This window comes from Aythya ferina, assembly GCF_964211825.1.
Source record: "Aythya ferina genome assembly, chromosome: 19".
Classification (NCBI taxonomy): domain Eukaryota; kingdom Metazoa; phylum Chordata; class Aves; order Anseriformes; family Anatidae; genus Aythya; species Aythya ferina.
Genome location: NC_140309.1, coordinates 10,985,065 through 11,011,111, shown reverse-complemented (window position 1 = coordinate 11,011,111; position 26,047 = coordinate 10,985,065). Strand labels below are relative to the sequence as shown.

The window sequence follows — 26,047 nt, the reverse complement described above, 5'->3', positions numbered from 1 at the left end:
AAAATGAGAGCTGAGCTCAGTCACCAGAGCTCACCCTGTGCCAGGGAACGTTTCCGAGATGCAGCAATGTTGCCGTAACAGATGGCATTCATTATATGACAAACAAGGAAAGCACAAGATTGGGAAAAAAAAAAAAAAAAAAAAAAAAACATGCTTTTAATGCTACAAATGCTCTCTACCTGTTTACAAGGTATCCAAAACCTCTGCCTCAAACCCAGCAAGGCAGCCAGTTCAGCTATTCACTACTTATTTGCAAAAATGTTTTATTTTAATGAGAGCAAACCTGAGCTCGGGCATGTCCCTCCTCACTTGGACAAGCTGAAAGGGAGCTGGGAAGCAAAAAATGCCTTCACTTAAGAAGAGCAACAATCCATCCTGCTTTGAAGCGAGCACAGGAGATGGAAAAAGTTCAATATCCAAGTCTGTGCAGCAACAGCAGCTCATCCCTTGCATAGTTTAGCAGCTTACCTGGGGATTTCAGCAAACCTCTGTGGAGTACGGCTTCATTTGAACACGGATGGGCGAGTCCAGCCTCCACAGGTTATCCGTGAGACAACTGGATGCTATTCTGCTCTAGAAAGCAATTACAGTTTTTCCCTGTGAAGAACCAAATTCGCATGTTTCTGTTTTTAAATCTTCACAAAAGAAAGGTTTAGCTGTGAACAGTAAAAAGGATGTTGCGTCTTAACACAAAAACTACGATGTACAACAACAGAACCACAGTGTGCCTCTTTTTATTCTTTATTTTACAGTTCACAATTAGAAACCTACTGATAAATTACACAGTTTACCCTCTTGTTTGGGGTTTTTGAATGCCTTGGAGTCACGTTGCCAATCCCATCTCCCCCCAGGAAGATGGCTCAAGGTGCTGCCAGGTTACATGAGGCAGAGCAGCCAAGCAACCCCTGCCAAACCCCTCTGTGCTTTGTGTGGGAAAGCAGCCAAAGGCAGGAAGTTACCTGGCAGCAGGAATTATCCCCCCCCATAACTCATTAAAAATGGAAATATATACTGGATATCATTTCAAGGATGAGAGGTTGTTTTATAGACTTGCAAACGTTAGAAATATTCATGGGGGAAAAAATAACTTCCAGGGCCGCAGGTCAGCCAGGTTGTTTTTTTGCAGGGAGTGACTGCACAGACCAGCCCTTTTTCAGAGCCTTACATCTTAGGCAATTCTCTCTGAAGCCTCCTATTACAGAGCAGAAAGGTAAGTCAGGTCCCTGCCTCAGCTATGCATTTCAACATCAGTTTCACACACAGTTAGAGCCACCAATTCTGACTCCTCACTACTGCTTCCCACACCCTTGCTCATTTCACAAATTCCTGATTTTCTCGACTTTTTCAGCCCTCAACTCCCAGTTCAGCCACCTTCTCTTTTCAAAAGATGGCACACTCTGCACAGTGCATGTGCTGAATTCAAACAAGCTCCTGAAAAAGAAACCTTATGGAAAACACACAGAGTTTTCGTACTATGTCTAGCTGAACATCACAGGGGTGTTATAGAAAGCAGAACTGTGCTTGGACCTTCGTTACCCAAGTGCCTCTGAATTGAGCACCATGGTGGCACGGAGACTGACGAGCTTTTCCAGCTGGCACCGGCTCTCTCCGCTGCAGTGAGCATCGCTGGCTGTGTGCAGACCTGGACTGGCTCTGCTCCTTGCAGGACATGATCTAACTCAGTGCCGTGGGTGAAAGCCAGCTCTGTGCAAAGAACCCACTCAAAGTCACCGCCTCGGCAAAGTGGAGGAGGTCAGTGCATTAGAGTAGTGCAAGACTTTGCCACAGGGCACGAATTTCACTCAGAGTAAATTAAAAGGCCAAATCCAGAGACAAGGTTATGTGTACTTGCCAGGAGAAATTGGTGACAGATGACGAAGGGATAGAACACACCACGAGCGTGTATTTATAAACAGAAAAAAAAGAGGGACAAATTGCCTTTGTTTTTACAATTACCAAGGAATGTTTTACCGGTTCTCTCCTTGTATCCTTCTACAGTTGCTCCCTTTGGCACAAGGAATTCTATTTATCACAAGATTCATTAATAATAATACTTCATATCAACACTCAGCACTTACATAGCGCTTCTCATATTCAAAGTGCTTTACAAAACAGTTTGTGAGTCCTCACAACACCCCTGTGAGGTAGGTAAGTATTATTATCCCCATTTTGCAGATGGGTAAACTGAGGCAGAGAGGTAACATGACTCGCCCAAGGTTACATAGGGAGTTGAAATTGATGATGTAGTGGCCCTATTCTGGTCTCCCTTATGGTGGTATAACACAGATGAACTTCCACAGAGCTGCACTGGCATAAGTAAAACAGTCCAAACCAAGTTTCTCTGGTTCTCAGTCCTCCGCTCACATCAGCTGACCAGACCTGCTCCACCTAAAATGACAGGTTCGCCTTCCAAAACACTGTGGGAAATTCAGAGCTCAGCAGGCACAAGTCTGCAATCTTAAGGCAACATGTACATCAGCAGCTCCATAGCTCTATATCGAGGTGGACTACATGCAGTTGTGTTTCTGCCACACTGTAAGAGTAAATAAAACAGCTCAAGTGGTCTCCAGCTCTGCACGTATCAGCTATGGGGCTGATTCCCTCCTCCCTCAAGTCGGAGTAAACCCAGAGCAAAACAACGGGGCTGCACCAGCATAGAACTAGTACAAGATCTGAACCAGACCTTTTACCTTCTGCTTTGTAGGCAAATGCCCCTACTACTATGTTTTCATTTTGGACAGCTTCAGCACGGTTCATTTCACTCCCTCTCTCCGAGTTTGTATCTCTGCATATGAACAAAATTCCAACATTTCCAACTCAACAGTGATCAGCATCAGCGTTTAAACAGCACCATACATCTTTCTAAGACCGATCAACGTTTCCAAAAAAGTGTCAATGCATGCTATTATCAAACATACAAAAAAACATCAAGAGTGCTGGGAGATGATACCAAGGATAAAGGTGATCACAAGACAGCACATTTAATTTTTATTAAAAATACCAAACAACTCACTCTTACTGTATCTATGCCACTTAGATGATCATTCTAACCTGCAAAAATACAGGTACTTTTCCCCAAACTATTTGCCTACCTACCTATAAAGAAAGAATGAAAGAAATATCAAGCACACACATTTATACCTCCTCAAACTTAGCAGGCACAATTCATATGAATGGAAAAGGAGGGTCTGGGGAGGCAGGGTGAGGTCGTATATTGGCTTTAGGGCACTGGGATATGAGAGAAGAAAATATCACATGCATCATTACCAAATAAGCATCAAACTGATAAGAAAACCCCAAATTAAATGAATTCATATATGACATCCACTGAAAATCTCAAACCCTAACCACATGGAAGCTGGCAAACACCTTGAGCCGCTTCCCCTAAGTCCAGACACATCATCATCAAATAAGATCAAACAAACCTTGAAAATAAAGGAAAAAGAAGAAGAAACCAGTCTGGAGACAATCTTCCACAAACCACTTCCCTGCATTATTTTCAAATACATTTTACTCTCAAGCAGCTTCAGAAAGGAGTGGGGGTGAAAGAGACCCACTACTATATATATATATTTAAAACTGGCTCAGCACCAGCACCAGCTCAGAGAGAGGGAGAGAAAAATAATTCTTCAAACACAATCCTTGGTACTTGAATAAAACGTTGCTAGCCAGCTGACGAAACCCTACATTGCCAGAGGGTTCCAAGTGGAGTGGATACACGGTGCTGCTCACAGTCTTCCTCATTTGCTATGATATCTGCTCCGTGGGCCTCATCTGTATATCTCCAATCTGGAAGAGACCAAGGCATGGTTTTATTGCAGCACTGAAGTCCAATTTAAACCTTGCACTACTATTACAGTGGTAAAATGCACAAAGAGGAAGTTCATGTGAATAGAAATAAGCCTGTCTGAGATATTAGAAATATAGAAAAGTGAATGTGACTTGTGCTTTTTTTCAGAAGGTATAAACGCACAAATAAGCACAGAAGAGAGCATAAGATGACATTGAATCATAAGAGTTTGTAATCAAGCCTTAAGTTTGGTCCTGCTTACGGAGGATCAAGCAGAAGCACTGCTTGTAGGCACCTCTCCACATCAGCAGGAGATTTTATCCTCTTCAGCAGGAGATTTTATCCTCTTAAGGCAAAAAAGCCAGCTTGCATTAGAGCCAGGACACACAAGGTGCTGGGCCACCAGGCTGATCCCATGTCAAGATGATTGCACCTTGCTCTGAAGGAGCAGAGTTCACATCAGGGGTTTGCTAAGCCTCTTGTGACCAAAGTTTGCTTTTGCGACAGCAACTTACGTGTGGACTCAGCCAACATCCTAAACTTTGACACCATTCCTCCCACCTCCAGCTCAAAGCTGCTCATTATCTTGTTTCACTGGTGGGAAGTCCCTCTGGCAGCACGAGCACCTTGCACCACCCTTAAGGAGCACTTGGCAGGATCCAGCCCAACACATTATTTGGGAGCTGGCAGAATTTGACCCAGCTGCAATACTACCAGCAAATCCCAGATGGCACTGTGTGGAAGGGCAAGACATGCCCATATCCCTCCCATTCCCCCTGCTGCAGTCCTGCTCTGCAGTCACAGCAGCTTTTGATGGATGCAGAGAGGTGTGAGTAGCCTGAGCAGCACAATCCCAAAGCTGCCATAAGGGAACTGTAAACAAACGTGATCACTGCTAATCCCCAGCTCCACTAAGCACACAGCTGATACCGCAGCTGCAACACTGATTAGCAAATGTCAGGCCAGCAGTTACCCTTTCCTCCTTCAGCTACCCACAGCAGTCCTCCAACCCAACCACAGCTTACCTGTACATGAGGTGGGGCACTGAGGACATATATGACAGCATTAGCCATATCTTCAGCTTTGAGACACTGGGAAGACATGAAAGAAATTCTTAGACAAAGGGCACCTTAGGAGAAGTTAATCAAAAGATCACTCCTTTCCTAACCATCAATAACAAGTTTCAAAAGTTTCACTAGGGCATTTCAAAAAGATGCAAGCGAGCAGGAAAGAAGTAATCCATTAAAAATTTAACAAAGTGTCTGATGCTGATACCTCTCCGTTTGCTGTGAATGATCTTTCCACAAAATGCTTTGAGGTGTCTGTTAGAACTACGATCCTGAAGTGCTGGGCAGAAAAACAGAGATGGAGACAATACCTCTCTCCAGAACTGAGAGGACGTTTTTCAGGTGTCTTTGCAGAATTAGGCTAAGGCAAAGTGCAAATGAGCAGCTCCTTGGCAGAAAAGAGGGGGCACCATGAAGATGAGTACAAGAGCTGCTCTGGTTCGCAGCCTGGCTAAGCATCTTGCAAAGCTATTGGCACAGTAACTCTGCCAGGTCAAGCATCAGAGAATTACCAGAGAAGCACCAGAAATCCCGTGCTAGCCACTTGCAAGACAGCACACACATTTCTTCTTGCCCATCCTTGTGTAGGCACATTTGCTTACTACAACTTCCCTTCAGTAAAGAAGTCCACAAAGAATACAGGGAGTGAGAAACTGAACCTGATGAAAATTTGCATAGTGTGCAATTATCAGTGCAATATCTGAGGTCTGACACTTGACTTTGAGGATGCCAGCTATGCTGGAAAGCACTACACATTCTGCATAACTAACTCCTTGTGTGATTAGCCAGGAGAGAAATTGTTAAGCTACGATCAGAACCACTTCCCTCTGTTTCCATTTCTCCATGTCCTACCCGAATGCTCTCATAGGTTGCAGCAGCTCTCTCAGGGTCGTTATCGTGAAGTTTAAAAGCAAATCCTGTTTCTACCAGTCCTGGAGATATACACTGGAAAAGAGCAGAGCACATCCTAATAGGATTTGTAATTCCCCTTCAGTGAAAGAATAAAAAAAAAAAACAAAAGGAGAGAAAAGATTTTAGCACTGAAAAAGCCAAAACACCCAAGCCTCTTCTATTGTGCTCCTTACCCACCCTTTTTCTAGGGGAATAGTTTAAGAGAGCAGACGTTGCCTTAATGATTGCTGTGGCAGGTTCCTCTGGGAAACTGCTGATGGATGCTTTCCTCCTCAAAACCCAAAGGGACGCAGAGGCAAAGAAAACAATGGAAAAGCTTGCAATATAAATTAACTTCTGGACACATCACTTCTGAGATGCAAGCTCTGAATGAGAGCAAACAGCTCCAGCTGACTGCCCCCCTCTGCCGTCACGAGTCCCACACACTGCCCTGACAAGCAACTGCCCACTTCATGCACCCCCATAGTTTATTCTCTGACACAGCCCATTGCTGCTGCAGCTTCTGCCCCGTTGCCTTTCTCTGCCCAGGGAAACTGAGGCATGGAGCCTGCTTGGTGATCAGGGACAGGTGGCCATGGGGCTGGGACGTTGACAGCGTGCCGAGTGCTGTTTCTGCATTTCCTCGCCTGTTTCCCAAAGCAAAAATCTCTGCCCCACAAAACTTACCAGCTCCCTACCACCCACAAAACAAGCAAAGAGGAAGGAAACCCCACAGTACTCACTGTAGCTCGTATATGAGTCTTTGCTTCTCTGAGTTCTTGCCTCAGCCCCTCTGTGAGTGCTGTAACCGCGTACTTGGTGGCGCTGTAAAAATGCACCACCGACTGTGGCACCACGCTGTGACCGTTCATGCTGAGGAGAGAGCAGAAAGGAAAGTGCTGAGATGGGGGAGGCAGGCAGTGTCCTGAGAAGGAACCAACAGGACAGTCAAACCACCAAAATGAACATGGGAGGAGATGTTAATGTGGTGGCTATGTGAGGAGTTCCCCTCTCCCACACCCCTCTGAGGAGATGCACACCACCAGGCGCTCCTCGTGACACAGCTGGTGAAGGAGTTTCAATCTGAAACCTTACAGCAAATAATTGCCATTACCCTGCTTTGGTCTTTGTTGTATTTAGACCAGCAGAGGTTAAAAATGGGTGTTGGAAAACCAACCATCATATGGTTTAATGGTGATTTGGCAGTGGTAGGTTAAAGGCTGGACCAGATGATCTTAGAGGTCTTTTCCAACCTAAATGAGTCTATGATTCTGGGATCACAATCCTTGGAAACTCCCCACTTTCAGGCATCCATCAGCCAACCATGAAAGGTGAAAGCTCCTCCGCTGAAATCCCCCCTGGCTGATCCTGCGTACCTGTTAATGTTAATAATATGCCCGTCATCGATGTTCCTCTCCTTCATGGACTGATAGGCCTCTCGGGTGCAGATGCTCACAGCCATCACGTTGACCTGAGGGAAGAGAGAAGGGAAGGGGACTCAGGCCAGCAGCCCGGCCTGGCACCCTCGGAGCCTCCCTGCACACACAGGGCCGTAGATGAAGTTTTGTGAGACAGGCCTTGGCCTCTGACAAAAATAAATGGACTTAATTTTATGGGCAAGCGTGAGGGCTGAGTCCAAGGGAAGAGACACCAAAACTCACTTCCCCCCAGTCAGCACTCTGTCCAGGGGATAAAACTGTCTTGCACAGCACTGAGCACACAGGGGGTTTGGAGAGCCCACGGGACACTAGCAGCAAGTAATTAGGTCAGCTAGTTAACGAGGAAATCCCCAGATACTGCCTGTCAGAAAGCCAGGCACTCACAGGCACCGCAGACCACACGGCCAGCAAAGAGCCTCCCACAATGAATCCAAATGAATCCAAAGATCACAGCGTGCCATGGCAGGGCTGCAGGGGGCAAAGAGCCCTAGAGAGATGAGAGCCACCAACCCATCATGCTGCTCGCTGACATCTTCCTCAGCCCTAACTGGATAAGCCAAGGAAGGAAGGACAAGGTAATTAATCGAGTCCTTTGTCACGTAAGCCAGCGCTTTCCAAGCACTTGCTCTTTGGACCAGCACTGCCCAGCACGCTGTGGTTCAGTTAAACTCAGTCATATCGCCTCTGCAAGGTGCCACCTTTAATGCATTGATGCCTTGAGCATTTGCTGCCATAAAATGTAGATTCAAAGTTTCCAGGAAGACAGAGATGTGGAAATTCCCCCAGTAGGAGTACAAGAGCACAAAGGACCCACAGGTGTGTGCGAGACAAACGAGCATGTCATCTAGAGCAGTTAGCACTGCTGCTGAGTTTACAGTGCTTTAGATTTGGAAGAGCAGCTGGAAGGTGGAAAGTATTTGCTGAAGCCCTCTAGAAAGGATGCAACCATTTCAACACGAGACACACTGGCAGGTCCCACCTAAAGGCATGTCACTTTTTAACCAGGTGAGCAGGCCAGACGGGTTTAAAAACACCACTGTGAGCTAAATATCCAGGAAGAACTACGTTTCTGATGAATCAGAAGTCAGGTGCAACTATAAATGGGAGAAGGAGCAGGAGCAAGGTCATGCGGACAGCAAACAACTGGCTATCATCTGTGTAAAACTCAGAAACAACTGGGTAGGCTAGCTAAAACTTGGCAGCACAAACGGACATGCAGCCACAGGAGGAACATCAGTTTGGAGACTAGAAAGTAAAAGGCAGAAAGGGTTTTATAGACATCATTACTGAGCAGCACACTCCAAGGATGAGTGGGGTCAGCTGAAGGATCTCCCAGTCACTGCTTTTGTCTTGGTCATTATTTCCTATTAATAGAGGCCATGCTTATGGGTTTTGGCATAGAAAATAGCATTCTTATCTGATGTTATCACAAAGTACCCAGGCAACACAATAAGTAAAGTCATCACCCTATTCCAAGTGCACTTTGGTTGAGCACACAGTCACTGCTGGATATCTCAGCCATCGTACCTGGAACTAGAGAGATAAATTCCCTGGCACCAGGTTGAAGATTTACCTTGGCTGTGCAAGGAAGAAACTTAGCAGATATGTCAGCAGAACTGCACAACCACCTCAGCACTGGAGCGAAGCCCAGCCCAGGTAGGGCACTTGAAATCTTTGGGATTTCACAGTAAAAGTCAAGGAAAGCGGGAGTGACCTGCTCCAGTCTCATACACCAACCAAGTGAGGAGCCAGTCCTTTCACATATGGATCTTGGCAACTTTAAGTATTTAAAAAAAAAAAAAAAAACCACCTTAATGACAAGGAATATCTTGCTTTCTTCCCTGCCTCAAGAAACACTGACCCACCAGGCACGGTGGTTTTGGTGCAGAGCTGCTGCCCAGCTCCACAGGCCACTAGAGGGTAACATCAGCCTAAAGCCAGGACCGAGCCGGGCTCCAACGCTGTGACTCACGCTGAGCAATACTTCCCTGCGCGGGTAGCGTTACAACATTTTGACAACTACAGGCAAAGCAAGATGCTAATCAACAGCCACATGGGAAAGTCCAGAGCCTGTGTGTGATAAGACACCCTGGTAAAGCAAAACAACTGGCTGGAAGGCAGCTGAACTGGGATTCCTCACTGTCTTTTCCCAGTAGCACACACAGGATTTTGGGATCCCTATTCCATTACAAAACACAGAGCAGGCACTCAGGAACCTAAAAACATGCCTGGAAAGACAGCAGGACGTAGGGCTACATCACTTCTAGAAACAATATAAAGGCCACTGCTACAAATATCCACGCAAGACATTTTTCAGTACTTGTTCCTATTTTAAGAACAAGAGGTTCAAAGGTCTCTTAGCAAAGATGGCCAGTACATCTGTGCTCCACGTTTGCACAGCATGCTGCACAAAGCAGCAGGTCTGCGACTGTGGCATGTGTGCGCTAATGCAACAGAAACAATGAAGGCACATTTTCTAGTAATTAATGAGTTCCAATTGCCAGGTTGGAAGAACATAAAGGATCCTGTTCCTGGAAGTGCTGAGCAGTTCATTTCCCAGAATCAGGCTTTTTTAAGGCATCAAAATGAGTATTCCTGCTCCTATTTACCAAATAAAAATGCCGTTTACTGAAAACATATCCATACACAGATGGTATATAAAAGCAAGAAGAAGAGAGCCTCGCTGGTCAAAGAATAACGCCAAGAAGAATCAAACCCAGTTAGTGTTTACAGGAGCAAGGGGATGTGTGCTGCGGTCCTTTGTGCCTGGAACAGTGCAAGTGGAAAGTTCAGCTTGAATTCCTGGCTGTAAAGGTCAGTAGGTAAAACATGAAGGAGCTGCTCAGATCCCAGAGCCCGCAGGCAGTGTGTACACAGCACCCGGCCCCGGCTACTCCCGCGGGGATCGGGGACGGCCACAGGACTTTGCTCCAGCCTCACGTAGAGCAAATCTTGCAAACAAATGTAAAGAAAAGAGGGGGAAGCTGTGAACCAAAAGAAGGGCTTACAGCCTGCCCGAGATAAAAGGCTTCCTCACTTGTGCACACCGAATTTGCCAGCTGACAGCACTGGGCTCAGCACCGCTGTAAAGCAGCGGAGATGCAATTCCTAACCAGAGACCTCTGCAGCCCTGGGAGAATAAGCTCCTGTAGATTTCTCCCTTAAGAGCAAATACCAGACAATAAGGAACTGGAACGTTAAAAAAGAGGAGGAATAAGTAAATGAAAACATGACTTGACCTGTTAGAGGTATAGCAAGAAAATTTATGGAATGGGCATACTGAGAGAGGAGCCTGGAAAAAGACGGGCAGCCTCAAAGCTCATAAAAAATGCATGGAAACAAAAATCGATTTACCAAAAAGAAAAAAATGCCTTTAATTTAAAGCCCTAATGCCTCTCCAATCAATACATCGATGGCTGTTTAGAAACTTTTCCTGTCTTGCAGCCCAGCAGAACGCTGAAAACTCTCCAGCCGCACCCCACACCAAGCTGCTCGCCAGCACCTTTCTCCAGGCTGCCTGTGGAAGAAGCCTCCCTGCTCCCGCTCAGCTCTGCAAAGCCCAGTGGCCCGTGAAAGGCGCTGGCAACCTTCCCCCGTCCTGACCCCGAGAGCTTCAGAGCATGTAGAAGAAATGGACGTGGCGAGTGCTTCCCTGGGGCTGGCGTGCACGGCGGGGAGCGCTGTCGGTGCGGATCCCTCCCCCAGACCCTGCTGCCCCTCAGCCCCGGCATGCTTGGGAGCGAGACTGCCAAGCAGGGAGGCTGCAGCCACAGAACTGGATGCTCACAGTGAAAGGAAAAACCCACAGCTATTTCCAGTGTTTGCAAGCAGGCTGAAAAACAAAGCGCAGGCTTGGCGGGGCTGCTTAGGCTGAGGTGGGTCATCATGCGTTCAGTTCTGGAGTGTCCCAGGGCTTCACTTTTGCATTAAAAAAATAAAATAAAATAAAAATTATTGCATTATTCAGGCAATTAAACGCAAACCAAGTGCAAACCCACCAGCTGCTGGGAAGCTGATGAGGAAAAAAAACCATCTGCCTGTATATGAAGGTGGCTTAGGTGTCTCAGTCTATTCCCAACGCCACAACAGCAAGAGCATTTTTACCAAGCAAATGAGAACAGACACACAGCAGCGCAGATCACCTCTGGGAATAAAACATGCCCCCAGCCTGGTTTCCTAACCCTGCCCTTATGGATCAACGGCCCTGCCACTCCTCCCACCCCATCCGTCATCCCGAAGCAGCTCCAAACCGTGTGTGCAGCAGCGCCTGCAAGGAGGGTGACCCCACAGGCTCCCAAACCCCACTTCTGGCCACTGCAAACACCAACACAGATGGTCTCATGCAGGACGATCCCCGTTCCAAAATCTTGCTCCCCAAAATCAGCAGAAGATGAGACCAAGGGAGCACCGAGACCTGAGCAGCCAGGGAACAGAGCACAAAGAGGAGAAGGCAGTGGGTAAAAGCCACATCCCCTGAGAGCCTGCTGCCTCAAAGAGGACAAAAGGTCAGAAGAACAAAGGAAAAGGAGCACGAGGGACAGGCAGCAGCACACAGAGACATCCACACAAGCCACAATGACGGAGACCGGGACAAGGAGCTTACAAGGTGCAGGCGACCCACGGGCCCAGGCTTGCAGCGAGACAATGCCCTGCTTTGCACCAGCCCAGGCTCAGCTACACTTCACTTAATTTTCTTTAACGACTCCATGGCAACTGGAAGAGGGAGATGCGGCAGTGCCGTGACCCGGGCTGGGCAACCCACAAAAGCCCAGCCGGGCAGACAAAGCCGAGCAGAGCTTGCTTTGGCTGCACTCACAGCAGCGAGCAGAGCAGCCAAAACCCTAACGAGAACTTAATTAGCCAGGATACGGCAGCTCTCACCCTGGCAGCAGGAGTCTGAGGCCTCGACGTGCCTGCCTGGCTCGGTTTGCTCAGCCCCTGGAGCCGCTGGGCACCACAGGGCCTACAGACACGGGCCGACTGCTGCCAGGCACAGCGGGCCCCAGGCCTGTAGCAGCTCTTCAAACATATTTTTCTTCACTAGGACGAGCTCACACAGCTGCAGGAGGTGCCTCAAAGACGCCATGGTTTACTGAAAGGTTCAAATCCTGCCCCTGTGAGGGTACTTTACACAAAAATATAGAGCATAGGAGGGGAAAATCACCTTCGTGAAATGCTGCTGCTTCAGCAGCTCTCCTGCCGGAGCTAAAGCAAGGCCAGCACAAGAGGACCGTGGCAAGGGCAGGCAAACTTCCAAGGTCCCACAGCCACGGGTGCCAGTGCTGTGAGCCAGAAGTTGCCAAGTCCCAAAACAACGCACAGCAGCACCTCGGGACAGCAGCACCCCGGGGGCAGTGCTGCTTGTGACCGGCCTGAGCCATCTGCACAACCTCCCTGTTGGGCAGACGAAATTGGCTCCTTCATATCGAGCTCTAACCAGATTATGGGCAGAAAATGAAGCTTCAAAGACAAAAGCATTACAGCTTTTTAAGCCAAAAAGAACCTGCCCATTTTAAAACCCACTGCTAAAACTAACAGGATTAGCTACAAAAACCAGTGTTTGGTATTCAATTATTTCCTATTTTAAGAAGAAAAAAAGAAGTGAGGCCCATCACCTTTCAGAAAGATGTAGAACTAAAGAAAAAATGCTACTGAAGGTATTGAAAGTTTTTGTGCTCCAGGGTGAAGGCAGGAGGCTCAGCAGTGCACGATGCCTTTCCACTTCCTGACCAGCCGACCCAAAGCCAGGTCGGAGCCAGATGGGAAGTGAGTCCTAAGCTCCACACACAAAATAAATAGATGGGTACACTGGTGCTGGCGGCCAGAATAAATAAAAATCTATGTAATGCAGCTGAGTGTAGTTTAGACAAACGGGAAGCCGGTGGGAAAGCTCTCCCTCATCTCACCATTTCCACAGTTTGGATTGATTTGAACAAATAAATAAATAAAAATGTGGATAGTTTTCTCTGGTCCCTTTGTCATCTTTCTTACAGGTGGCTGTAACTTGAGGACCCAGCCCCCAGAAGGCAGAGGCTGCTGAGCCCAGCGGCACTACTCACGTCTATCATCGTCCGCCAGCCCTCCGTCCTCCCCGAGAGCAGGGGCTCCGGCCGAGCCAGCCCCGCGTTGTTGATGCACACATCAACTCCCTGATGAAGGGTCTTGATGGCGGAGAACATGGACAGGATCTCCTCTTCGTTGGAGAGATCGCACTTGTAGGGGATGAGGGTCCCAGGATAGCCGGCGCTCTGGCATTCAGCTGCCAATTTCTGAGGGAGAGAGAAAGGAAGACAAAAGCCATCAGCCTCCTCTCCTCGGGGACAGCCCCGGGAGACCAGCGCTGCTTTTTCATTGTTCCTGCTTGTAGGTACCACCACCACCACGTATGTCCAGGAGAGCAGCACCAAAGGACTGTGATAACACCAAGGCATGGTGTTCACAGCGTGTCTAAGCACACTCGGGGACAGCCACTATGAGCCCAACAGACAGTGCAAGGGGAGCAACGGGAACACATTTATCCCTGCCACCTCTGAAGGCTGCCAGACACAAAGCAAGCACCAAAGCCCGACACAAGCCCTCCCTCGGCCTTTGCTGGGCACAGCTCCCCCACTGCACCATGCCACAGGAGGTGCGGGGTGGCTGAGAGCCCAACACCGGCAGCTGCTTGTGCATGGCATTTCGGGTGACACCACACCGAGACAGATGCCTTTGGACAGCCTGGCATCCGGGCAGAGCTTCCGCCACATCGCCGGGGAATTCAGGCTGACATTGGGACTTTGAACTGTCTAGCCCTGACTGTGCAAACACATGCTTAAGTAGCACCCATGCCTCAGCAACAGAGCCCCATCTGCTATAAATGGTTGCTTGTATAACATAATTTTGCATCGACTTCAGTTTTTTAACCTTTTTCTTTTAAAGAGGGAACAGACCCGTGCGTGTCTATCACCCTGAGCCACACAGGTCGAGCTGGCACAACACAAACAAATATTGCTGTGGCACTGGGCGGGGAGCAGCCACCGTGCTGCAAGTCTGCCACGGGGATAAAGGACGTGGCAACCACATGCCTTACAATTCCTCATTAGCCATTATCAACAATTATTCCGAGCCTCCAGATCTTTTATCAGACTAGACGATATGAAGCAAAAGAAAGGCCAAGAGCTGCTGCTGGCCGTGTGTGTTAATGATGCTGCAGCCACCGCACCGAAGTCTCTGGAGGATGCCCTTTACCCCCCTGATGCTAATAAGAAGCAGCATCTCATCTCTGATGTGTCATATTAGAGACGGTGACAGCTTCCAGCGCGAGGCGGCAGCCACGTGATGTCTGGTTTCTGTGGAGAGAGGGACTCTGGCTACAGACGTCCACCAAATCACTCGAACCGCATCGCCTGCAGCAGCCTCACCAATGTGACATTTCGGCGGGTGCAATAAAGCTCGCGTCCTGTCAGAGGCAGCTCTCCGGCTCCTCCCCGCATACCAAGGTGATTGCAACCCACAGCAAAAAGCAGGAGCGAGGCCCAGCAGAGGAGCAAAAGGAAGCAAAAGGCAGCGGGGCAGCGATCGCACACCCACGGCATCCCAAGCGCCCGGCCTAGGCTGTGCTCGAGCACATCCACACCGCAGCAAAGCCCAACTCAGCCACAACAGAGCCAGGGCACCTGCTGCAGCCCCCCTGAGCACCCAAAATGACACCGTGAAGCCCGTGCTTGCCTCGTTTGCTTGCTGCGAGGCACGGCGTCAGCTCCCCGGCCAGCCCAGCCCCTCCTGGCACCACAGGGAGAGGTGTGGAGCGATGCCCACGTTTTGTTGGAGGAGGCACACGACAAAACCTGCCCCTCATCTGCACCAACACACACAGGAGCCCACGCACAACTCGCCCACGAAGGCAGGAGGGACAGAGGAGAGCAGCGAAGGCGTCTGCCTCCTGGGGAGAGCTGAGCCCCGTCCCTTTCAGCAGCTGCCTCAGGGGCAGAAGCCCCAGCTGGCAACTTGGTCAGGTACCACCAAGTCCAAAAAGGCAGGAAAAAACACACGAAGATGTGAACTGACTCCCAAGTCTAAATCATGAGATGTGCTCCCGGTCCCGGCCCTTACAGGGGATTTTTTTGGTGACCAACTGTCTCTTCCCCAAGCCATACACTGAGCAGGGCTGAGCACCCTCCCAGGGACAGGGAGGCACAACCAGGACCTCCACATCCCCCTCAGCACATTGACTTTCGTTGCTCTGAGGCAAGTAGCTCTGTTCAGTATGGGATTTTCACCCTAAGACCACAGCAGAGGCCGTGCACGTCCCTGAACAAGTTTAGCTCCTCGGGTTTGCCTCCCGGGGCTCTCAGCAGCAGACCACAGGTCTCCACGGATCGTGGACCACAAGCCCAAGCCTAAAGGTCTGGCCCAGCAGCTGCTCTCCTTTCTGGGCACCGCAGGCATTGCAGCACCATGCGAGGAGCCATGCTAGGTGAGCCCCGAGATCAATACATCCCCACAGCACTGAGCTCCCCCGAGGGCTCCGCTGGGGCTGAGAGGCAATATTTCTGCCCGACGGAGAACAAAGGCGCCCCTGGGACCGAATCGCACCTCTCTGCACCCTCCCGGGGGTGGTTTCACTGTGCTGTACGTGCAATCCTGTTGACTACGTGCTGATAATGTCTGAGAGCTATGTATCTCTCATCTTTAAAAAAAATTTAAAAGCTTTTTAAAAGATCAAAGCACGCGTTTGAGAAAACGGCTTGGGAAAAATCCGCAAGGGCGGCATTTAGAAAATGAGAAGCCGTATGAAGGGCTGCAGGAAGATGCTAAAAGTACCCCGGGGATGGATGCTCCTGCAAAGACACAGCAGGAAATCGGGCAGGGCTGCCCTCAGCCATGTTCTTCATAAACTGGCACGGAGCTGACAGCTTTGGGGCTGCCCAAACTGGAGCACCCCCCGGAGAGCCATCCATGCGGTATGTGCTCGTGGGGCACCGCGGCTTGGGTCTGGCACTTGTGAAATTCTTCTTGGTGTGCCACAAGGGATTCGGGTGAGTCCCAAAAGAGGACGTGAGCTCTGAACACCACAGGCTGCAGCACAGGACAAGGGAGCAGCAACATGAGGGGTGCTTTGGCCAGCAGCCCTCCTTAGCTTATGGCCTAGATGCACCAAGAGCAAGCTCTGTCTTGCTCAGAGACGGGCTCCTCTGCCACAGCTGACCAGAGAAATGCGCCCACAAATATCTGCCAAGATCCTGCTTTTCCTGTCTGGTTTCTCACCGCCTCAAACGGGAATCCGCACGGATCCTTTCATCTCAGGCTCCCCTTGTGCTAACAAATTCTCTTTGAAAGCAAAGCACCGAACACCGCTGACACCCAGGCTGAGCTGAACGTGCTGCACACATCTCGAGGTAAAGCCACAGCTGTCGCAGGCTCTTCAAAGCATCAGCTGCGGGTAAGTTTGCAAAAGAAGACTTATGTAAAGTAACTCTCTGAATTAGGGAGCTCGCGATATTTTTCCAGAGCATCAGTCAAGTCCCTCAATTAACGTTCGCTCCCCTTACAGGAAAGCAGACGCACGAGGAGAAAAACAAACAAACAAAAAGCTGCTTTTCCAGGTTTCATGAGCGATGAGTGACCACGTATTGCACCAACAGAGACGAGAGCAGGGGCACCTCCAGCCGCTGGAGATGAAGATGTGAAACGAGACCCAAGCAGCTCTGCACCTCTCCGTTATCACGGGATGCTTGCAAATGGCCAGCCAGCTGCCCAGAGCTACTGGCTTACACCAGGAGAACACAACATAAGGAAAAAATAATTACACTGTAGGTGAAAATGTTTAACCTAGAGCCATTTATTGCCATGGACGCAACGAATGAGCAAATGGGAAAAAAAAACACCAAGCACTGACACGTAAGTGAGACAAAGAAGAATACTTGGTTATGATGTTTACCATGTATTATTTAGTTGTCTGATTTTAAAGGTCTGAAGAGATGCCTGACGTTTATGGGATGTCTTCCAAATGTTAAGAGTAGGTTCATATTCCCAAGGAAGGGTTAATGCTCCTTGTGCATGAGACACTCACAAAGGGCACAGCACCGCGCATTTCGATTCAGCCCTGGTAAAGCGGTTGTACAAAACTAATTGATATCAACATTTCAGGGGACTCTTAGGGGGAGGAAAAAAAGAAAAGAGTCACGCAGGGCTTTATTTGGCCAACCATCCTATTAACTTCAGACACATTTAGTACGGAGAGATTAAAGCCAGCAGAAGCCATTAGGTAATTTTTAATCTGACCTGCCATTCATCGCAGGTACATGCATCCCACTGCCTCAGCTTATGCTTAAACACATCGCTGCGCCCAGAAACCAGCTGGAAAGGAACTCAAGTCACCCCCGTTACTTTCTTTATCCAAAGGAAATGAAGGAAGAAAAAAAAAAAAACGACAAATAGCATCACGGTTGTGAAAGAAAACTGGGGGCTTACCGATCCTTCCACTGTACCGATTGGCAAGTTGGAAGGTTTGTTTAATTAAGCTTCAATACCAGTGCAACTGCACAGAGGAAGAGATATACACTGAGTACAGCACCAGGCTGGGGTTGTTCTAGCAGCTTCCACAGCGTGTTCAGAGACCATGGGCAAGATTCAGAGCTCACTTTCCTTGTCTGTGCAATGGAGATAATCACAGCCAGCCCCTTCCGAGAGCCGCCAGGCACCTGGGGCTTTTTGCTTGCATACGATTATTGCTTCGGATTTCTTCCAGCTCCTTTTGTGTGGCTTCAGGTCCCCAGACAGGGCCACCACAGGAGTCTGAGAGGAGTTTCCAAATGAATAAAACGGTAAAGTGATTCTCCTGCCCTCTCGTGAGCTTTCAATCAATGCTTTTACTCCTTGTTTGCAAACCGCTGCCCCTCAGCTCAGATCCTTTTCTGCTCCAAAACAAGGCACAACAGTGGGGAGAGGAGAGCATGGAAAATAAGGTTTAAGCGGAGAAGCAAAGTGCAGAACTCAGCTGGGGGCACCCACGTGAGAACCTAGGAGGAAGGAAGAAGCCTTACACCCATTTTCAGAGGGTTTACCTGAGGTGCATCTGAAGCACTGACTGCCTACGGTACCTGACAGTGCTGTCACACCTCGATGCTGCCCCCACAGCTCCATCTCACACCGGCTGCCACCCAGGCTCTGCAGCTGGGCCCCGAAACCAGCGCCGTGCCTGCCCTTCACCTGCACAACCAGCCGGTAAATCGAACTGCATCGAATCCTGCAGCAGAGGTTTGAGGTGCGCAGCGATACCCTGAACAGCTCAGGCGTGACTGAGGCCTGTGGAAGCCATCACCACACACCCACCCCAAATTGCGCCTGTTGCAACCAAATACCTCACCGTGCTTTGTGTGTAAGACTTGGGAGCACTCAGAAGGACAGCAGGGATCTGTCCCCAGCTCACCCGGGGGCTTTCCCTGTTCCCAGCCCCGTGTCCCTGCCTGTGGGGTGCACAAGTGGCACCAGGCACCCCACCAGTGAGCTCTGAGCTCCTGGCACAGGGAACCAGCCCAGGAAGATTTGAGCATCCCTCACCTCTTCATAAGGGTCCGTGAACATCCCATAGCCCAGCCCGTGCCCACACCTCACTACAGCGAGGGGCGGCTGGCAGCAGGGCTGGCAAACGGCCGGCACTGCCTGGGAAGCGACGTGCCAGCGGCAGGGCCCCACTGCGGGGTCACACGATGGGCCTCCCCCTCAGCACCCCATGGCACAGAGCTGATTTCTTCCTCAGAGCCCCCAGACGGGCAGAGCTGGAGGTTTTCCCACACTCTCCCCCGTCGCCAGCAAACACCGAGCGCCACCGCCACGAGGGCAGGGAACGAGCCGCGAGCCCGCGCCTTGATCTGCCTCATCGGCTGCTGCTCCGCGCCCGTGTAATCCTAAACGAATCCTCTTCTGAAAGGAAAGATTAACGCAAAGCAGCCGGCCTTCCCTCGCGGGCTCGCCGGTCTCCCCCGCTGGCAGCATTCGGGTGGCAGATCCCGAATTTTGAAGCGCTCCAGGTTCACGGCCCAGAGGCAAGCAGCGGCTACAGCTCAGCCCTGACCCCGGGCACCGTGATGAGCACCCGTGTGGGTGCCGACGTGACACCGGCCGCACCCACGGCACTGCTAATCCCAAGCTAAGCCGCAAGCCCCAGCAGAGCCACGGCCGATTTGCACGAGCGTGAAGGGAGAGAAAGAGTTGGGGTGGAGGAGGCAAAACGCAGGTCCCACGCGCTTCAGCAGCCACCCTGACCCCATTTTACGCAACGAGGCATTTCTGAAGCACACCTGGGGGAAGGAGGACGAACAGAGGCAGGTCTAAAGCAACCCTTCCCCCACACACCTCAGCCTCAAGGATGAGGAAAGCCACCGGGACAGCAAAGCGGTCGTTCCCACAGCAATTATGGCATCTCTTTCGTATCTCTCAGGAAAGGGTCTGGTCAGGGACAAGTGGCAATAAAAGTACCTCGGAGGCCTTGAGTCCCCAGCATCATGGAAACAAGGCCTTCCAGAGGCCAAGGAAATCCTGAAGGTCATTCATTTACGAGTAGGCTGTGCCTTGGGATTATCCCGCCTGGAACTGCTGCTGCTGCCTTAAAAATAATTAATGGGGCTCCCTCACAGCCCAGCAGCCTTGCAAGCGGCGTGCCACGACGGGGACTGAGGCAGGCACGGAGCCCCAGCAAACCTCACAGGCGGGTTCAGCAGGGCCCTGGGGAATACAAGGAGGTCCCCGAGGAGGTTTGGGACACCCGGCTGTGCCTCCCCATCCCACACGGCCCCAGCTCTGCTCCAAGAAGAGCTCCGATCCCTTTGGAGGCCAGACTGCAGGAAGGTGCAATCGATGGCTCAGCTTATCAGGGGGTATTTCTTGAGCAAGATCTAACCTTGACGAGGCAGTCCCTGGTTATAAACGCTACCTTTGATCGATAACTGTCACAAGGGCATTAGAATTAATCAGTTAAAGCTGGTAATTTAAGCAGCATTTATTGCTTCCTGCACAGCTGTATCTCCTCCTCACCCCAACAACAACAAAAAAAATACCCAATGCCCATTAATAAACCTCTCCAAGGCTCTCTGAAACAGGTCATTGCCCGAGGAGCCCTCAGCTCCCCTCGCCTGCCGAGCAGGCTGCTCTGCAAGGGCAGGGGACGGGAGGGAAGGGCCAGGTAGTGCCGGGGAGCAGGGATCCCCCACTGAAACCATCCACTCTTAAAGAGGAAAAAATTAGATTTAAAAATAAAATCTGATAACGGGGCTGGAAGGAGAGCTCCTGCCAGCAATTTTGCCCTTCTCTGCAAGTATATAAATGCATGAAATTAAATTTTACTAAAATCCAGCTGGTGCGACCCATGCAGGCAGGAACACAACGCGACGTCCTGCAACCAGGGGGATCGCCAAAGCCTGGGTTTTCCGCGAGAAGCGCATCACCAGGCGTTGTCTGCAAGCTCTTCAGAAACAGCACGCTGCTTCGAAACCCCTCTCCTTGCACAAAGACCTCTCCCACTGCTAACAACAAACCCTCGGAGGCTGGGAGATCCCTCACACAAGGAAGCAAGGCGGCACCCGATGGGATTTCCTTGGAAAACGAGGCCACAGAGCGGCATGTGGCCCGACGGCACGCAGGATTTCCTTCCCGTGGCACCGCTCCTTGCTGCCCGCTGCCACAAGCTCTCCTCGCAGGGACACCTCAAACCTTCCTGAGCTCCAAAAGTGATGGAGAGTGTCCAAAGCTCCTCGTGAGCTTCGCCCACACAGGTGAAGAAAACAGCAAACTAAAACTTCTAAAATTTAACTAGAAACTGAAGCCCAGTGAGCCTCCTGCACGCTCGAACCCAAGGGATGGGTGACAGGGACCTGTGATTGGGGGGGGGGGGGTGCTGCCACCAGAGCTTGGCCTTATAGGTTACAAAAAAAACTCTTTGCTAATTCAGTGAAGCTCACTCCTGACTTGAAATACACGCGGACATCCAAAGAGCAGAAAACACTCGGGAAGAGCAGATGCCAAAACGTATTCGACAGCTGCTGGCACCTCCGGGCTTCTCACTTAGAGCAAGCTTTCAACCCAAATTATCTTCTGGCATGCAAGAGTAAAACAAAGCCATTTTAATTATATTTGGTTCCTCTACGCCTGACGACAGCACACGAGGCACCGTCGGGCAGCCCCCGAGCAGCCAGGGGGGCACAAGGAGCCGGGAGCAAGGCTGCAGGAGGCTCAGCACCGGGCTGTAAATGCTCGGTCACAGCCACACACAACCACAGAGGGGACACCTGGCTGCCAGGGCGAGCTCTTGCCATGCCCGCACCTACGATGATGTGCCAGAAGAAAAGTCAAAGCCAGCTCCGAGAGGAGAGGACACGGCGCACCACCGCGGTCAGCTGGAGCTGCAGCTCAGCCATCATCATGTGTGGGAAAGGGAAAGGGAGAAAATCCTGCAACTTTCGTGAGCCGCTACCGTTTGTATTTCAGAATTCAAATCAAGAGCCCTGGACTCGTGGCACAGGCTCAACACCAAAACCACAACTCTGCAATTCCCTCGTTATCGTGCCTCCAGCCCTTATCTGATTTTCCAAGAGATTAAGAAATCTTGACATCGTATTTATTGCCCGAGTTAAACTCCTCACAAGACAATGTCCTCTTTCGGTCGTTTACTTTAGGTTATAAAACCACCACGGAGTGCTTCCAGCTACCTTGCCTTAAAATGGATGACTCCAGTGCCTGCTACTAACGAAAATACAGGCTTCGTGCTACAAAGCGAGCACTGTAACGCTGTTTTTAAACTCTGCCATTTGCCCTATTTCCATCTCCAGATGCCTTGATTTGTTTTTTGGGTTCACTTCTCTGCACTTCACCATTCACAGTGGTATTTAGCGAATTATTTGATTTTAATAGAGTGAAAAGATTTGTCCTGCAGCCATCTCTGCCAAGATGCTCCAACCTCTCCTTTGCCCACATCCCCTCTCTACCAGAAGAAGGACTCAGAAAATCAAACAGCAGAGGTGGCAGTGGGCATTTTGTGGGTAGAGCTGGCTATAGGACAGCTGAGCACCCCGATGACAGGTCAGCAGCCTGAACCTTCCCGTTCCCCTCCGAGCACAGTGCCCCATCAGGACGGCTTCCTACAGCCACGTCCAAAGTCCCAAGTCCCAGTGCAAGCTCAATAGTCTACGGCCTGAATATCTTTGAGGAAAAAAGGAAATAAAAGCTGAAGCTCCTGGAGGAAAGCTTGGTTACCGTGCAGAAGTCTGCCCCAAAGGCCTGGCAGGACGCAGCAGGCAGCCTCTGCCCCGGCACAGGCACCGGTCCGAGGGATGGACCCATTCCCAGAGCGACCTTCGGCCACTCCGAGCTCCACCACCTTCCCTTCCCCGGGCCAGCAGCATCTCTGGGACTTTCTTCCTCTTTAAGGAAACATGCTTGACAATAAATAAAACCAGAATAGCAACAGAGCAAAACACAGTCCAGACACCTACCAAAACAAACGGCTGTGCACTGCAAACACAGTTCGGTCCTCAGAGAGCCTGGGAGAAAGAACCAAGCAGGGACAAACATTGGCGGCGTTGTTTAACTCAAGTTTCTGAAGGGTGACAGTAACAAGAGCCGCAGAGACAGCGAGCACTCGGCACCGCAGCAGCCCAGGCAGATCGCCCGCTGCACGGCCGCGTTGTGTGCGGACCCAAATACAGGGGCAAGGCCCTTAGAAGAGCCCCCTTGTCTCAAATATAAATCATGTTTTTGCCAGGGAAGGGTCAGAAAGGAAGGTTTTCGGAACACGTCTGGAGTACAGCAGGATAAAGCAACTTTCATTGATTTTCATCAAGTTTCTTCGGGATCTCTTGAAATGTTTCCCTGAGATTTGAATGCCCAAACCAGGCTGGGAAATGAAGGAAGCAGAGAAGAGGCACACGGCGAAGTTACCCATTTGAGGCCAGACCCTCAGCCTCCCTACACACGGAGTGGGGGCTCCTGAGGACCCCCAGCAGGAGGGAGAACGGGGCTGCTCAGCCTCATGGAAGCAATTAACAGGGTATTGGGAACAGGGAGACATTGCAAATGGCTCATGAGAGGGGAACGGGATGCAGCAGCATCCTTCACCAGCCTCCGCGAGGCTACAGCAGGGTATGAACGGGCAGGAGCTCTGTAAGGCACAGCACCAAGGCACTGGGAAAGCCCAAGTAGAAGCAAGCCCCAAAGGCCAGTTAAATGATTTATACCGGCCAGTTTTCTGCCCTCTGCAAGCGGCATCCTTCTGACTGATGGTGAAGAGAAGGGGAAAAGTTTTGTTTCTTCCAAGCTTCCCCTTTTTTAACCCCGCTCCTCAGCAGCACCAACGCCAACTTTGTTCCCGGGGGTTTTTGCACGATTTATTGGTGGTGTGGTCAGCAGTGCCCTGAGTCCTTATCGCTCTTGCTAAGGGAATAAAAGCAGGGGATGTTCGGAAAGATCGCCCGCGCTGTCAGCAGGCTGCGAGGCTTTGTGCTGACTCCGGCTTTTCTCCTCCCGCAGAGGCTCAGCTTTCGCTCCCATGGTCTCATCCAGCTCCACATCAGTTAAGATCTGAGTTTCCCACATAACGCAAACAATCAAAAAGAAAAAGAAAAAAAAAAAACAACAAAACTCGGCACTTTCTTACACCATATGAAGTAGGAAAACGAAACGGGAGCTGGGCTCGCTTGCCTTGCTGCCCATTTTGTCCTGCACCTGCTGGGGAGGGCAAGCCCCCGATGCTGTGCCCAGGGGCGCTGTGACACCGGCTCGCTGCTGTCCCACCCGGATTCGGGAGGTGCTGCTAGAAAAGTCCCCAGAGGCTGTGAACGGGGGGACCTCGGCCTTGTTAAGAGAGAAGCGAGGTTTCGCTGGGCTGCTCCGAGGTGCAGCCAGACACAAGCAGGGGACACCACGGGAGCTGTTGCTTTCACACACCTTTATTCCTAAGCCAGTGCGGGGAGGTTTCAGACTTAGTTGTGGGGATGTTTGGAGAAGGAACAGCAAACACAGCGGGCTCTGAGATCTCATCTTGGCATTGCCCCACAGGCGCTGTGCCTCCAGGACGGCGGCGTTGGGGCTGGAAGCTGTGGGGAGCCCCCAGCAGCGACCCCCAGCACCTTGGAGCCCCAGCTGGGGGAACAAAACCCGGGGCAGCCCCGCAGCGCCCCACCCCACCCTGTAAGGGCAGGGAAACAGCCCCCGGCCCCACAGCCTGCCTCCAGCGGGAGCCACCCCCGGGGACCCCCCCATCGCCCCCCACGCCCCCCCAGCGGCGAGGCCTCGCGGGGCAGCCGCCCCCCGTGGGCCCTGCGCTAGGCGGTGCCGGGGAATGCGGGGGCAACAGGGACACACGGAGCCTCCCGCAGCCGAAACACCCCCGGGAGAGGCTCGCAGGGACCCCCCCACCCACCCCCAGTGCCCGGTTCCCCGGTGCCGCCGCCCCCCCCGGGTGCCGGTACCTCGATCTTGTCGACGCTGCGGGCGCAGCCCACCACCTTCATGCCGTGCTGCACCAGCGCCCGCGCCACGGCCGCGCCGATGCCCACCGAGGCGCCGGTGACCAGCGCCACGCGCCCGGCCCAGCGCTCCATGGCCACGGCCCCGCACGGCCCGGCCCGGCCCCGCCGCCCCGCACAATGCGCCGCCCGCCGCCGCCGGGACCACGCCCACCGCCACGCCCCCTCGCGCGGGACACGCCCCTTTCGCTACGCCCCGCCCCCTCGGTCGTGAACCACGCCCACTCGGTCGATAAGCCACGCCCATGTGGCTATAGGCCACGCCCCCCCTTCGTAGACCTGAGGGCTCGTGGCCTTTATTTCTGTATTTTATATATTTTATGTCAACTATATAAACCATATAATTATATTATTTATATTTATATAAACTATATAAGCTATATATTTATTATATCATTTATTTTATATAAACTATACTAAATATAGTACACATACACCAACTTTTCCTATGCATATTAATATTAATAATTTCAATACATAATATTAATATATAATATTAACATATTATGGTATATTGTATGCTGTATAATGATATTATTTATATAAATATTATATATTATTATACGTAATATTACATATAATATTAATACTGTATATTAATTTATTAAATAATATTACATTATAATTTAATATTATATATTAATACTAATATTATATATTAATATCACACATTATTTACATGTAATATTAATATATATTAATACATATATAAATATTAAATATTCTTTATTTAAATTTTGCAAATTTTTATAGTCTATATAAACTATATAATTTTGTTATATATATATATACTTCATTTATATATTTAGCACATTTCAGGTTCTGTGCATCACAAATGCAGTGTGGCAGGGGAGGAGCTGCATGGGGGAGCTGGGGAGAAGGGGAGGGATGGAGGCCCCTGCTCCGGAGCTGCCGTGCTCTCCTCCGTGGGTCTTCCCGAGGGGGCTGTGGGACCGTGGCATTTAAACCAAATCACTTCATTGCTCCAGCTGTGGGAGAAGCACAGAGCAATAAGCAGCCCACGTGGAAGCGATAGCTTCAGCTCACCAAGGACACGCAGCCTGGGAACCAAGCCTTTGTGCCAGCACAGCACAGGCAGCTGGTTCAGCTCGCTGAGGTTAAAGGCATTTAATGGTAGCAGACAAACCATGTGGTTGGCTAAAGAGAGCTCTTCCTCACCTTGCAAAGAGGAAGAGGTCCCCATCTTTAAATGCTTGAACCACCACAGCAAACATTTGCACGTAGCTGAGTCCGTTTTCATGCTGAATCTGGACAACAGAGCACGTGCAGCTTCAGAGGAAGCTGAAGATTCCTTTGCCTGGATTTCACATTAAATCAGAACTCAGTAAAAAAGTATGTGCA

At 50.5% G+C, this 26,047-nt stretch overlaps 1 protein-coding gene across 1 annotated transcript; it reads right to left on the bottom strand.

Moving 5' to 3' along the window:
* Positions 1-718: 718 nt before the first annotated feature.
* On the bottom strand, positions 719-24,787 carry DHRS11 (dehydrogenase/reductase 11). Its single transcript, XM_084492967.1, has 7 exons — positions 24,629-24,787; positions 13,247-13,456; positions 7,125-7,219; positions 6,492-6,621; positions 5,710-5,802; positions 4,816-4,881; positions 719-3,789 (listed from the first exon to the last, which is right to left on the bottom strand). Exons 1-7 carry the CDS (start codon positions 24,758-24,760, stop codon positions 3,748-3,750), a joined length of 768 nt encoding a protein of 255 aa, XP_084349093.1. The 5' UTR covers positions 24,761-24,787; the 3' UTR covers positions 719-3,747.
* Between the last annotated feature and the right edge of the window lie 1,260 nt (positions 24,788-26,047).

Coding starts and splice junctions, on each gene's coding strand:
- DHRS11 (XM_084492967.1), bottom strand. CDS start 24,760: ATGGAGCGCTGGGCCGGGCGCGTGGCGCTGGTCACCGGCGCCTCGGTG. Junction 6,622..7,124: donor CATATTATTAACATTAACAG/GTACGCAGGATC, acceptor CTCTCTCCTCAG/CATGAACGGTCACAGCGTGG. Junction 3,790..4,815: donor GTGCCCCACCTCATGTACAG/GTAAGCTGTGGT, acceptor GGTCTCTTCCAG/ATTGGAGATATACAGATGAG.